The sequence below is a fragment of the Rhinolophus hipposideros genome (genome assembly GCF_964194185.1).
Source record: "Rhinolophus hipposideros genome assembly, chromosome: 3".
NCBI lineage: Eukaryota > Metazoa > Chordata > Mammalia > Chiroptera > Rhinolophidae > Rhinolophus > Rhinolophus hipposideros.
The window spans coordinates 23,787,304-23,800,645 of NC_138049.1; the positions used below are offsets into that span (position 1 = coordinate 23,787,304).

Here is a 13,342-nt window from a genome sequence, read left to right on the forward strand (position 1 = left end):
GAAATAAAAACTGATAAATTTGAAACATATTTATGGCTATTTAAAAATAATTACCCCTTAAATATTAGCATAGATGATTTTAAGAAAATATATTCTCCAAAATAAAATAAAAAATTATTAAAAGAGTAGCATTGTTTATCTCATTTTAACATCTATTTTAGAAGACAGCTAGATTCTCGTATTTGCTTCTGCATTCAAGCTGTTGGATATGTAATTTTGTTTGAGGTATAACAGGGATCGGCAAACTAAGCCTGAGGGCCAAATCCAGTCTGCTGACTGTTTTTGTATAACCCACAAACAAAAAGTGTTATTTTCTTTTTAATGGAAAAAAAGAACAATATTTCAGGACATGTGAAAATTATATAAAATTCAAATTTCAGTGTTTATTAATAAAATTTTATCGGAACACAAGCCAGGCTCATTCCTTTATGAATTATCATGGCTGCTTTTGCACTACAACAGCAGAGTTGAATAGTTGCAACAGAGACCATATAGCTTGCAAAGCCTAAAATATTTACTGTCCGGTCCTTTGTAGGAAAAGCCCTAGTACATGAAGAAAATCTGGCCTCACGTTGCAAAAGGGACTATTTTTAGATAATTATGGATATTCTTTGGTATTACACCAAGTCAACAAATGGTAATTTCTTAAAGGTCAATTGTAGTGGGAAAGCTGAAACCATATTAATGAATTGTTTTTACTGTTACATTAAAATCCATAGATCTGTCTTTGAATATACTTTGAATGCATTTTGAATAAATCTTTTTACCCATGCATGGTTTTATAACATAATGCATTGATTATTTGTAAAATATTAGTTTATTGAGTTATACAAATATTAGGACATTTTGTTATAAAATATCAGAAAAGCATATTTGTTAATATTATAACTTATCAAAGAAGTCTTTTAAGTACTGGCAAGCTCTTGAGCTTGTGGATGTGGATACACATTTTCCAAAATTCTAATTTTTTCTTGTAAGCTCTGAGTTTGACATTAGTAACAACTACTCAAGACAGTTGTTTTCCTTGAAGTGACAGGCTCACTTAATTCATTTTTGAGACAATGCCTAATACCCAAGTCCGAATAATTATCAGTTTATCAGCTGTTCTTTAAAGAAAAGTTGTGTTCCATCAAAAAATGGCATGTTCAGATGACAGCTGAATCATATAGGTACGTTTTATTGAGGCAATCATTGTACTTTGCTGTGGAACAGAAGTAATATATATATATATATATATATATATTTATTTCTGTTCCACAGCAAAGTACAATGATTGCCTCAGTAAAAAGTACTTGTATGAGATATATATATATATGTATATATATATATACACACTCACATACATACACACACACACACACACACACACATATAGCACCTCCCCATTACTTTGATACTCCATTATATAAATTTGCAAATATATTTCCTGTATTGCCACACAGAGTATTAAAAAGATGTGTTTTGGGGGATGAGATTTAATAAAAATAATCTTTACGCTTAATTGTGAACATTCTTCAATGAAATTGCCATGCCTCTTTGTTTATTTTAACTGGAATGCACGGGGGTGAAGAATACAATGACTAGTATATTTTGGGGCCACTGCCTTGATTCTTGCTGGTAAGCTGACAGTTTCGCCCACCATCGCTTTTGCATCATCAGTTGAAATGCCAACACAGGAAAAAAAACATTATTATTACAAAAAGCTTTTTGACTTTTCAGACCCCCTAAGAGTCTTAGGATTCCCAGGAGTCCATAATCCATAGTTTGAGAACTGCTACTCTAGGAAAATAACTATATGGAAATAATCACGAAGTACAATTATTTGGGTGAATAATATTTCGGTTCTCAGCCTTAACAGTCTAAACCCAATGCAGCTTTGTACCAGTGAATCACTGAGGTTCTCAGAATCTATCCCAAATTATAATGGGGGGTGAGGTACAATCTAGCCCTAAATGTGTCTTTAGAAGACTGACGTGAGAATGAAGGTCCAGAAAGTTGGCCAAACCAGGCCCCAGTTTGCCCTAAGATGACATTTGTCTGACTTTAAGTAAGTTCTTTTGAAAATTAATCATCCTATAGTTAATATTATTTTAATTCTCTTTATTTTTCTTTAACACCTACTTTGGGCATCTCTTACAGACACTTCTTCATTCATCTTCCTGACAGAGTTTCTACTTTCAGTAAACTGTCAAATTTATAACCATTATCCATTCTCCTTTCCTTAACTTCTTTACCCTTTGTTATCATAGGAAAAAAGTCCATAATTTGTGTTCACACTAAAAACCACAAGCTATCCCCATGAGGAATTTGCTGCTACTAGTAATCATAAATATTTTTTCATTAGTTTTTCTCTCAGAGCTTTGAGTTAAGAGATCTTCATAGAACATTATCTGAAGCCTTTCTGCCTCTTACTGGTTCAACCTACTCTGACACTTTTATTGAGAAAGGGATAGGATTGAGGAAGAAATAGCTACAGTTCCTGATTTTAGAAAACTAAAATGTATCAAACAAAATAGGATGCTGGACTCCAAATTAGAACTTGGAGTATGATGTGACTATGAAGAAATCATATCAGGGGACTTAAAAGGCAGCCATTTTGAGATAGTTATATAACAGAAGAGGGTGAAGAGAAATTTTGAGAACTTTTTCAAAATATCAGTGGTTAGTTTTGGTTCTAGGAAAATAACGAAGGAGAATGAATTTAAATGAAGAACACAAAAAACAACTTATTCAATAAATATATGTGTGTCTAGTATATATTAAGTCCTATGTTAGGACTTAATTAAAATGTGAAGGATTTACTTATGAATAGATTGAAAGGTAAAACCTATATACATCACTCAGTTTTATGTGGCTCTATGTCTATTTAGGAATTTGAAGTACAGTGCTAACATTTAATGGCAAATGTCTTTCTTTCCTTTGGAGAAACTCGGGTGCTGTTTTATTCAACTTGCCCATGGTCAAACAGTGAGATACAGTGACAGATATTAGAATCATATTTTGATAAAGGTTCTAAATAGATTAGGTATTTCCCATTGATTTGTCAATAAATGTGATTTCAGACTGGAATTATATTTAAAGCCATGTAAAACTTGGGAAAATTGGAATGAGAATTTAGTTACTATTGAAATTCCTTCTGTTTTTAAATTGGAATTTAAGAGATATTTTAAATTAAAGCTTAACTAATTAAAATTAGAATATGCTACCTCATAGTACTTTAAAAACCACTTTGAAGTTGTGTCATGGATTTGTAGCTTTCTCAATGAAGTCTGTAAGTGCCATTGAGCCCAATGATTCAAGTTTGTTTTGTGGGCTCATTGACTTTGCTTTTTGCTCATTCCTGGGACTGCACTCTCCTTTTCCTGTCTGCCCTGCAAATATATGCTGCTCTTTGGTAACAGGGGAGGCTTGTAAAGACAATATGAGTGATTTAGTATAAATTAGCAGTTCCCAAAGTACATTCCAAGGGGATATTTTGAGAGATTTTATTTGATAAAAAAGATTTGTGTTTGGGAAAAACTGATTTAAATAGTTTATTTGCTCTAGGACTTTATAAGTCCTTGATAAATGCAAATGTGCCAGCGCCAACAGGGAATTACAGTATCCCCAAATTGGAACAGAAAACCTAATTTTTAAAAGCACCTTACTGATTAATATTCCATGAAATACACTTTGGGAACTGGTACAAATTCATCCCTATTATCAGAAAATGATTATGTGCCCTATTGTATTATTGTTATGTGTAATACTCTTTTTTCTCTTTATTCCTAACTAGAATTTATTTTTGTGTCAAGCTGTGGTTTTGGGTAGATGATAAATAGTAGGAATAGGTACTGCCTGACTGTCAAAATGTTTATTTAATTTTTAAATTTTTTTGCTTTTGAATTACAATTGACATACAATATAAAATGTTTTGGGAACATGAGCAAAGGAAATTAGAGTATGAATTACTACTTGTAAAATTCGTCAGTTAGGTTTTTTTTATAAGTAAATATTCCTAAACAAAAATATATTGTTTATAGGGAATTTTTCTCTTTAAATCGCAGATGTCGGGGAGCAGACAGGTGAGGTAGGTTATTCAGGCTCTCCTGCAGAAGCACCTCCAAGCAAGTCACCGTCAATGCCGTCACTAAACCAGACTTGGCCGGAGATGAATCAGAGCAGTGAGGTTAGCAAAGCTTCCCTTTCCTTTCATTAACTTTGTTAAGGTAAGACGTTCCAAACAGGAATTTCAGCATCTAGCTTTTACAGCATGTATGCACAGTTAAGAGAACATATCAAATATGACTAATGTAAATGTTTATAATTATGTGACTCTGAGGTTTTCAAAGTACTATTCACATATATACTGTCATTTGGTTTCCACCACTCATTTCTGCTAAAACCCTGTGCGTTAGGCAGGGCAGATGCATGCAATGAACAGTCAAAAGGGTGAATGTCTTGGCCAAGATAGCTCCTAGCCATTGAGGGACAAGTGCTAAGACGTGAACACCAGTCCTTTGACATTCGTCAACTACCACACCCACTGTGTCACGCTGCCTTCTCATTCCTGTAAGTAAGGTATGGGGTAATATATTTGGAATCTTCACATTGCGATGATAGAAGTCACTAATCCAGCTTTCCACCTGAAAAAAGTATTTTCTTCAACCCAAGCTACTTATATAATAATTTAGTTTTACTTAATACAAAATGGAATGATTTAACCCTATTAAATGCATTGGTTAAAGATGTTTTATATACATAAGACCAGACAACATGCAAAACAGAATTTGAGACAAATGTACTCCCCCTTCTCCACCTTGATACTTTGGAACTTTGTTATATAAAACAATAAAACACTGATTAGAATAAGGGAAAGGGAGCCTAAGGCCCTGCCTCCCCCAAGCACCCCCTGAGGCCCCTATGTTAAACCTTAGTACTCTGTAGAACTCTAGTTAAAAATCGCTATTCTACCCTGTTAGAGCAGATTTCTTTGTGAACAAGTTTCATTTTTTTCTTACAGTTTTTTGTATTTAGTGCTACAAATATACAAGTGTGTTGACACTCGGAAAAATTCTAATCTTCTGTGCTTTCCATGTCTTTTAAAGCCAGAAAAGTACTGAATTAAAGAGACACTAGTTAGTTTAGGACAGTTGCAAAGCAGAAATAACTGACAGGTTTAAAGTACTTGCTGCTGCTTTACGACATAACCACAGACACCTTGTGCCTGAGACATAACATAGCACCTGTCATACTGTCAGATGTAAAGACATTTATGTAAGTATTTTCTAGAGGGAAGAATTAAGCCTTGAAAGAATTTACTAGTCAAGACGCTTTATAGAGACTCTTGAAAGGACTATTTTTGCTCATTTTTAAAAAGTAATATCAGACTAAAAGCATTTCTTCCATTGATATCAGCTCATAAATAAAAGCAACTCTTTCTAAAGCCTATCTTCATTTATTCTAAATAAAATTGTGTGTGATCATTAAAGACTAGGAATAGAAGTCCCTTCCATATTCTAATTTAAGTAGTTGCATTTTCCTTTTTGAATATTACTAGCAAGTTTCATTTTGTAGTATTTGGTAATAAGGTTATGAATGTTATAATTATTTTTCTTTTTATTCTGTGTGGAAAATCAAAATGTTAATAAAACTAACATTGATTTTGAGACAATTGAATAATTTTCTACCACAAAACACTAATAATTCTTTCAATAAATAGTTATTCAGCACTGTAGGGAATCACACTAATAATAATAACACCAATAATAATCCCTAACATTTAATTGAGCACTTTAGATGTATCAGTTCTATTCAAAAACTCTTGACGTGTATTAACTCCACTTCTCCGTAACAATCCTATGACCTAGGTATTATTATTCTCATGTTACAGATGGTGTTACAGAGCACAGAGAGGTTAAACAACTTGCCTAAGGTTGTACAGCATGACTAGGATTCCAGTAGTCTGGTTCTAGAGCTGTGCTCTTAATCATTTTACTAAAGGTGTAACAGTAAGAGTGTGTCTCTGCTCTCTAGATAGCTTACATATAGTCTCGTGAAACCCAGTAAAACTTCATGCTACCACCTGGGTAAATAAATGCCTTCTTTTTGGTAAAAATCTACATCTAAACTTTACGCCATGGTTAGATAATTAGGATTTTAAAATTTTCTCTGTATACATGCAACAATAATTATTGAAGAAATTGTAACAACAAATATTGGTAAGCCACTTCCCCGAAGTGATATTCCTTGATGAAAATGAACACTTTGAATGCATCAGTATATCTTAGTATATCTGAATGTCATGATTTAGAAAGTAATTGGTAGGCATAGTTATTGAATGATTATGTTAGCCATTTTCGTAGATAATTTTGATCAGTGTATTAATTTGCTGTTTAATTTCTACAAGTCTTCTCAAATTGAGTATCATTTTAAATAATAAGTCGAACTTTGAAGCATAAAAATGTATACTTTTCCATACTGAATTATCTATTAAAGAGAATTTTGGTTAATGGGGTAGGTGTGTCTGTGTGTAAACATCGTTTGTATATATTGTGTATGTGTAGATGTTTTTCCCTCTTCAGAGTACAACTGATAATTCAATCAAATTTTAATGATAATTTTAATATAAAAATCTTATACTATTTTATTATTAAGATCTTCAAAAACAAATGGAATTTACTAAAATTAATATTGGCTTATCACTCCACCTGATTTAAGAGGTATATTTGTGTACCTCTTTTAGAAGCGTAGTATCAAAATACATATTCTATATATAACACATACTCAGATGCTTGATTTACTCTCATTGTGTCCGCATTCTGATTTTTCTAGCATGGGGGGGCGGGGCGGGTGCCTGATTGGCAGTTCTGTCTTTTGGTCTGGCATGGTCCTGTTCGTAGTGCTGATTGCAGGGGTTGACTTGCTACAGATTGCAGATTGACATAAGCTCAAACATATATTAATTCCAGAATTCTTTGCATTTTATCTCAATTATATTTTATCAAATATACATATGTACAAAATATGTGCACGTACATAATAGAATCATCTTTCAGGGGTCGCACTGGCAAGTCAGACTGACTTGCTTTGTTTTGACCAAAAGTTTGGTACTCAAGATTTGCTAACATCACCAAATCAATACTTTAACATTTAAATTTTAAAAGGATGAAATTATTCTTTCCCTGGTGAAGAGGAACCCCTTTACATTTTTACTTTGTTGCCATTTACACCACTTAGACTCTGTTCTTATATTGTGTTTTGAGGTTGAATTCTGTAAAGACTTTGAATCTCTTCCATAGAGATTGCAATAAATTGTTATTATACATTTGATTGTGAAGCTGTTCACCTTATGTTACAAGTGGACTCAGCATAGATGAGTATAAAATGTTTATGGAAAAATAGAAATTACGTAATTTAGTCAGGCCTATGAAACATAACTTGCAGTGCAACCTCTGAATTACTTTGCTAAATCTCTCCAGTGATCTTTTACTCCATCTTTCTCATCATGCTGACTTGTCTCTCCTCTGTCTGTTCAGCAGTGGGAGACATTTAGTGAACGCTCTTCAAGCTCACAAACTCTGACCCAATTTGATTCTAACATTGCACCAGCTGATCCTGTAAGTCAATCACTTAGCTTGCTTGTTTGAAATTAATTTTATTAACCCAAATTTCCATTCGTTGTGGTTTTTAGCTGATATGCATGATTCAGTGTGGAGAGCTTAGAAGGAAATGGTGGCAGGCTTTTCAATTTTTGTGTGCTTAAAGGTGGAAAGAACATGTTTTTACCATTGTTTGTATTTTCTAGTTATTTTGGTGAGAGAAAACTGTGTGTTTTTTAAATCTGGTACATGTGTGTAAAGAAGCATTTTGTGACGATTTAGTTGACCTTGTTTTCATTTGCAAATTAGGTGTATGTTTTATTAAACATACACTGTTTTGTTTTATTAAATATACACTGTTTATTTCAGTGTAGTGACACTTAGTAAATACTATTTTGTTTGTATGCTTATACATCATGTAATATGTACTATCTATGTAAATATGCGGTGTCATCTTTTATTTTAATAATCCAGATGGTATGGCTTTGACTTAAATAGTATGTTGAGTTCTGTTACAAGAGAAGCAAGTTCAGCAAAACAACACAGTTGTCAGTCAAGATTCCCATTGTGCAAAGGAACCCTGTCTTGTCTTCCTGTGGTTGTGTTGCTTTGAAAATGCTACAAAGTTCACATCCTGATTTCAAAAATAAATTATATTCACATAGACTTAATTTCATATATGCCCAACCTATCCCTCAAGTTATTTGAAAACTTAAAAACCTTTACTATTAGTCATTCCTCTCACTTTTCACTGCTGCTTTTTCTTTTATTTATTTTTCTTTTAAAGAGTAGGACATGCTAATAAGCACTTTTGAAAAAGAAAAGAGGAAGGGAAGTAGGAAGGGAAGAAGAGTGTAAAAGGTAGGATTTAAAAAAATGAGTTGAGTGGAAAGATAGTCAGAAAGTGACACAAGGCATTCTTTTTAGATGTTTCTGATCAAAGACAGCCAGCATTTATTAATTAAATGTAAAAATGATCTTGTTATTTAATGTGGACTTGGGAGAAGTGGCATTTAAAGACAATAGTAGATCAACAGTTTAATGGATCTTTGATGTGTTTTATAATTTTGAAGAATTTATATCTAATTAAAATATAGAGGATGCTGTTATATTGAATTTAAACAAATAATATATGGAAGGTTTTTAAGTGTGTTTTACAATTTATTATATAAGAATCAATATGTAGATCATCTATCTGCCTTTTGCTTCTCTTGCTACTTTGAGGGCATTTATTAATCTTTGATTTTAGTCTCTGAAAAATGAAGGAGAAATAAAAAGGTAACACAATTTTTGCTGTTTCTTAGTAGTTATAATTCTTGGGAAGTGACAGGTGCTGTAAGCTAAAATCTGTTAGTACCTTAGCTCTGTTTCTTTTCTCTGTTATTCTTATCTCCTAGTCAAGTTACTTTTATTTAAAGTACTTAAGAAAAGTACTTCACTTCACTTGGGAAGGAAGGTTTGATGTGGCAATAAAGTCAGTCTATTTTCTAACCTCCTTAATAGAGACTGAAAATAATTTTTTGTAGTATTATGATTCTTTGTCAGGACAGGAAAGAACATTACATGTAAAAACCCAGAACTCAGAGGCAAAATAAATTGACTCATGACTGGCAGGAAATGTAGGAGTAACAGTGAAGTTCTTGTAACTTCTTGGAAATAGTATCAAAATTTATGAATTCCAGCTCTAGTGTTTAAAATGATATGGCTCAATACTTTCCTTTGTTGTCTCTAGTGTGTCAGGAGGCTCTGGAAAAATTAAAAATGGTTAACTGGCATTTGAAACTTGAATTTAGGCCTCTAAATTTGATGAAGTTAGTGGTCTTAAATATTTATAATCTGGTACCTATAAAATCTTTTTTTTTTTATGGTGGCAAACTTAAACCTAAACGTTGTTCCCCAACTAGTATTCTCTTTAAACTTTCAATGAGGAGAATGTCCTATTCTGAGGGTCTGAGTTTCTTAACCTTCATTTAATACTTACTTGACATATTGCCTGTCTACAGAATACAACCAGTATCCACAATTCCAAATGATCCTTTCCAAGGTTTATGTAAATGAGGATTATGTAAGTAAATAAGGTCCATTCAGATCAGAACAGACTCACCCAGGAGAAAAAAACACTGCTATTCTAACATGAATTTGACATACCTGACAGTGTTGGAAATATTTAATGGAATATTTTTTAAAAGCTAAAATTTGATAATTAGCCATTTGCGCAATAAAGTGAAAGTCTGTGAAAAGCTCCAGACTGCTCTGTAGTACTTTAGATGTGGCTAGCTCACAGTCCAGTGACCCCATATGCAAACTGAGATGGTTAATAATTATGCTTCCAGAATGGTGATGAAATGGAGTTTCTGATATCTCATTTCCAGAAACTTGATTACTTTTGTTGAACTGCTGATCAGTTAATAGCTAGACTCCAACAGAATCTGCTTCTGCAAGGAAATTCTAGACTGATGAGAAGCATAATGTTCTAGTCTTTGCCGTGATTTGTGCCAACTCACCTGGTTTGTTGGAGCTCCTTTTAAGTGTTTGTGACATTTTCTAGGAATACAAAGATGTCAAAAACAGAATTCCAGTCTTAAGTAGACCACAGTTTTATTATTATTGCTTGATGATTGTGATAATTACCATACATGGCCGTGAGCAGTACTGTGGGCAGAGAACCATGGGCCAACTCAGCTCAGTATTTTGGGAAGGTTTCCACAAAAGAACTTATGTTTGTATGCTGAGTTTTGAATGCAAGTGTAATTGGCAGAAGTAGACAAGGGCATTCCAATGAGAGAGTGTATCATGAGCAGCATCAGGTCAGTGTGTTGAGAGTATAGGGTGGACGTATGTATAGGGAAATGATGGGACCTAAAGAATGTGGTTGGAAACAGACTGGGAAGATCTTTGTATGCTAGACCAAGGCTCTGAACTTAATCTCATAGACCCTATTGGGTAACAAGACCCTATTGGGTACCATGATAAAGGGGCAAGGGAAGAGGTAACTGGGGATATCACTTGGGCATTAATGTGAAGAATTGATGAGATCAAAAGAGACGTGATGAGCACCTAAACTAAGTTAATGATACAGGACTAGAAAGTAGTCAGGGCTGGATTCAGGCAGACAGGATAATAGGACTTAACGCAGGTAGAAAGTACAGATACATGAGAATGATATTAAATAAGGTGCTACGTCTGGTGCCTAAATATAGGATTACAAATGTACTATGAGTGATTAGGAATGGGTTTCCTAAAGACTCTGGGTGTTTTGAATAGATAGAAGAAAGAGAGCATAACTCACCAGTCAGTCTTATACTTTATTCTCTATTTTTAAATTTGAGGATGCTAGTTTGGAGCAGAGAACGTGTTACTTAGGCATCCTGTGACTCAGGACTCAGAGACTTACAGGCATTCTTGGTTCTTCATTTGGATGTTGAAATGCTTATAGTCAAAGCATATCCTTCTTTACACCACAGTCACAAATGCAGCTTCTGATATACTGGTTAGTCCGTGGGTAGGTCTGGTCTTCAAGAAATTACCTTGTCCTGCGGACAGCCGGATCCACTGGACTAAAGCTATTACATGCTCATAGCAACCAGTCGTTGTATAACTAAAGTATGCAACACAAAATTGCTTTACTGGTAAAGAAACGTATGCAAATTATTTGGAGAATGAATAGAACATTCATGATTTTCTTTTCTTGGGGTCATTATTATACTTCCATTTATTGTGCTGGAACTATATGAAAAGCCCAATTAATAATCCATCTGTTACCAGCTTTATAAATATGATTTTATACACATATGTGTACACACAAAATATATATTAGGTGAATATAGTGAGTTAAAGCATCTAATAAGTTTTCCTTGCTTATTTTTTTTCTAGTTTGAGGGGAGCATTGGAATAAGAACTTCATGGTATCACAAACTTACATTTCTTTCTCTGTTAATCTTGCCTTATAATATTGAATTCTGATTCTCATAGCATTTATTTCTGCTGTTAAAATTGTAAGTTAAGAAAATACTAGTTATAAAAAGAAAAAAAAAGAGAAAACATTTATTTCTAAAGCCATGTTTTTTATAACAAGAACATCTTAAGCGTATTGTTACATTTTCCTGAGAGTGACTCATTCTGTGAGAAATCTAAACTTTTATCCATCTGTAATGTTCATCTTTATAACTATAATTTTAGAATTATAGGGGAAATGTTAGTTCAGGTCGAGTGGATAATACTTGAAAACTGTCCAGAATCTCACTGGTGTAGGGGCAGGAAATTACTATGAATGGATTTATCAGAGTAATTGCAGTGAAGACTTCATTTGTTATAAACTGTTTGAATTTAGAGATTCTAAGAGTAAGCCAAGAAGAGAGGAACTGTCAAACAAGAGAGGGAATGCTGGAATTTAACTTTCTCTAGAGAGGCGTGGTGTTAACTCTGTACGGTTACCCAGTGTCTGGCTTAAACTGAAAGGTCATTATCCTTTACACTAAATTATAAACTTAACTCATTACTAGATATTCGAAATTGAAGGATCTCATGTTCAGTATTTAGCAACAGTTCACACAAAATGCAAACTGACTCCTCCTAGAAGGCACTTAGCCCCCTTGGCAGTGTTTTTCAGCTGGTCTGTTGCTGTTGACCCAAATTCTTGATACTATTGTGGTTCCTCCCGTGGGGAGGGGTGGGGGGAAGGAATCCCGGAGTTGGTCCTACCTGTGTACCCAGGTGTACCTTCCTCTTTCCTTTCTGAGAGGCTACCAGTTATTTGTCTTCATCCTCTCCTCCTTGCCTTGCTCTTTTCATTCTTTTCAAAAGTCTATTCTTTACTCATCTAACTAGACTTGCCACTCTTGAAGTTTAGGGATACCAGATGTATTATAGTCTTGAAAAGGTTTAAGAAAAGTATTAAGAGTGTTAAGAGTAGGATTCTTGCTTAGCCCTCTTAAAAATTGGATCCCTTTGTGGAAGTTTTATGCTAAATTTTAAACAATTCTATAGAACTAATCTATAGAAAGTATGTATTGTGCTTACTGTTACCATATAACAGGCATCTCATTAACTTTGTTTTACATATGAAAAACAAAAGTGTCAAATTTTCTTGAGCAGTTTCCTGAAAATGAGTTCAGTCTGTTACTTAGTTTTTGGAGTCTCATGACAATAGTTCACTTTTATCTGAGAGGTTCCAATTTATATGATTTCATCAGATCATTTCACACTCTGCCTTTCAGTACTGTCTTGAACTGTGTTTTTATAAGATAATTTTTTCACTCCAATCTTTAATCACTCAAAAGTTAAAGTGTACTTTTTATAAAATAAATCAGATTATTAGGTATGTATGGTGAACTTGATTTTTTAAAAATAAATTTTCTAGAACTTCTAATTTAAAAATTAATTTTCATGCTTGCGTTAGTATGAATGAGAAAGTCTATCCACCAGTTTTAAAAGTCTGGTTAATTTTCATTATTTCATGGTATAACTTGGCATTTTTAATACAAATTCTGTATTTCCTCTCATTTGTCTCTAGGACACTGCTATTGTTCATCCAGTTCCTATTCGGATGACTCCAAGCAAAATCCACATGCAGGAAATGGAACTTAAAAGAACTGGCAGTGGTAAGGAAGCTGTGGCTGGGCTGTATTTGAGTTTAGTGGGTTATGTTTTAGATTAGCATCAAGCTAAAATACACAAGTAATTATTCTGTTAGGGTGCAGTTTCTGTCACAATTGTTTATTTTTTAACAGTACTTTCTGCAATTATACATACTATATATGTGT

The 13,342-nt window shown here is 33.5% G+C and overlaps 1 protein-coding gene across 7 annotated transcripts in view; it reads left to right on the forward strand.

The window, feature by feature from the left end:
• Positions 1-13,342, forward strand: part of REPS1 (RALBP1 associated Eps domain containing 1) — a 79,778-nt gene that overhangs the window by 51,910 nt on the left and 14,526 nt on the right. For 3 of the 7 annotated variants that reach the window (XM_081045325.1, XM_081045327.1, XM_081045328.1), the window contains exons 9-11: positions 4,047-4,168; positions 7,518-7,598; positions 13,093-13,180. In XM_081045325.1, coding sequence (XP_080901451.1) covers positions 4,047-4,168; positions 7,518-7,598; positions 13,093-13,180 — 291 coding nt within the window. The remainder of the gene's footprint in view (positions 1-4,046; positions 4,169-7,517; positions 7,599-13,092; positions 13,181-13,342) is intronic. The other 4 variants (XM_081045329.1, XM_081045330.1, XM_081045331.1 and 1 more) reach the window with 2 other exon arrangements.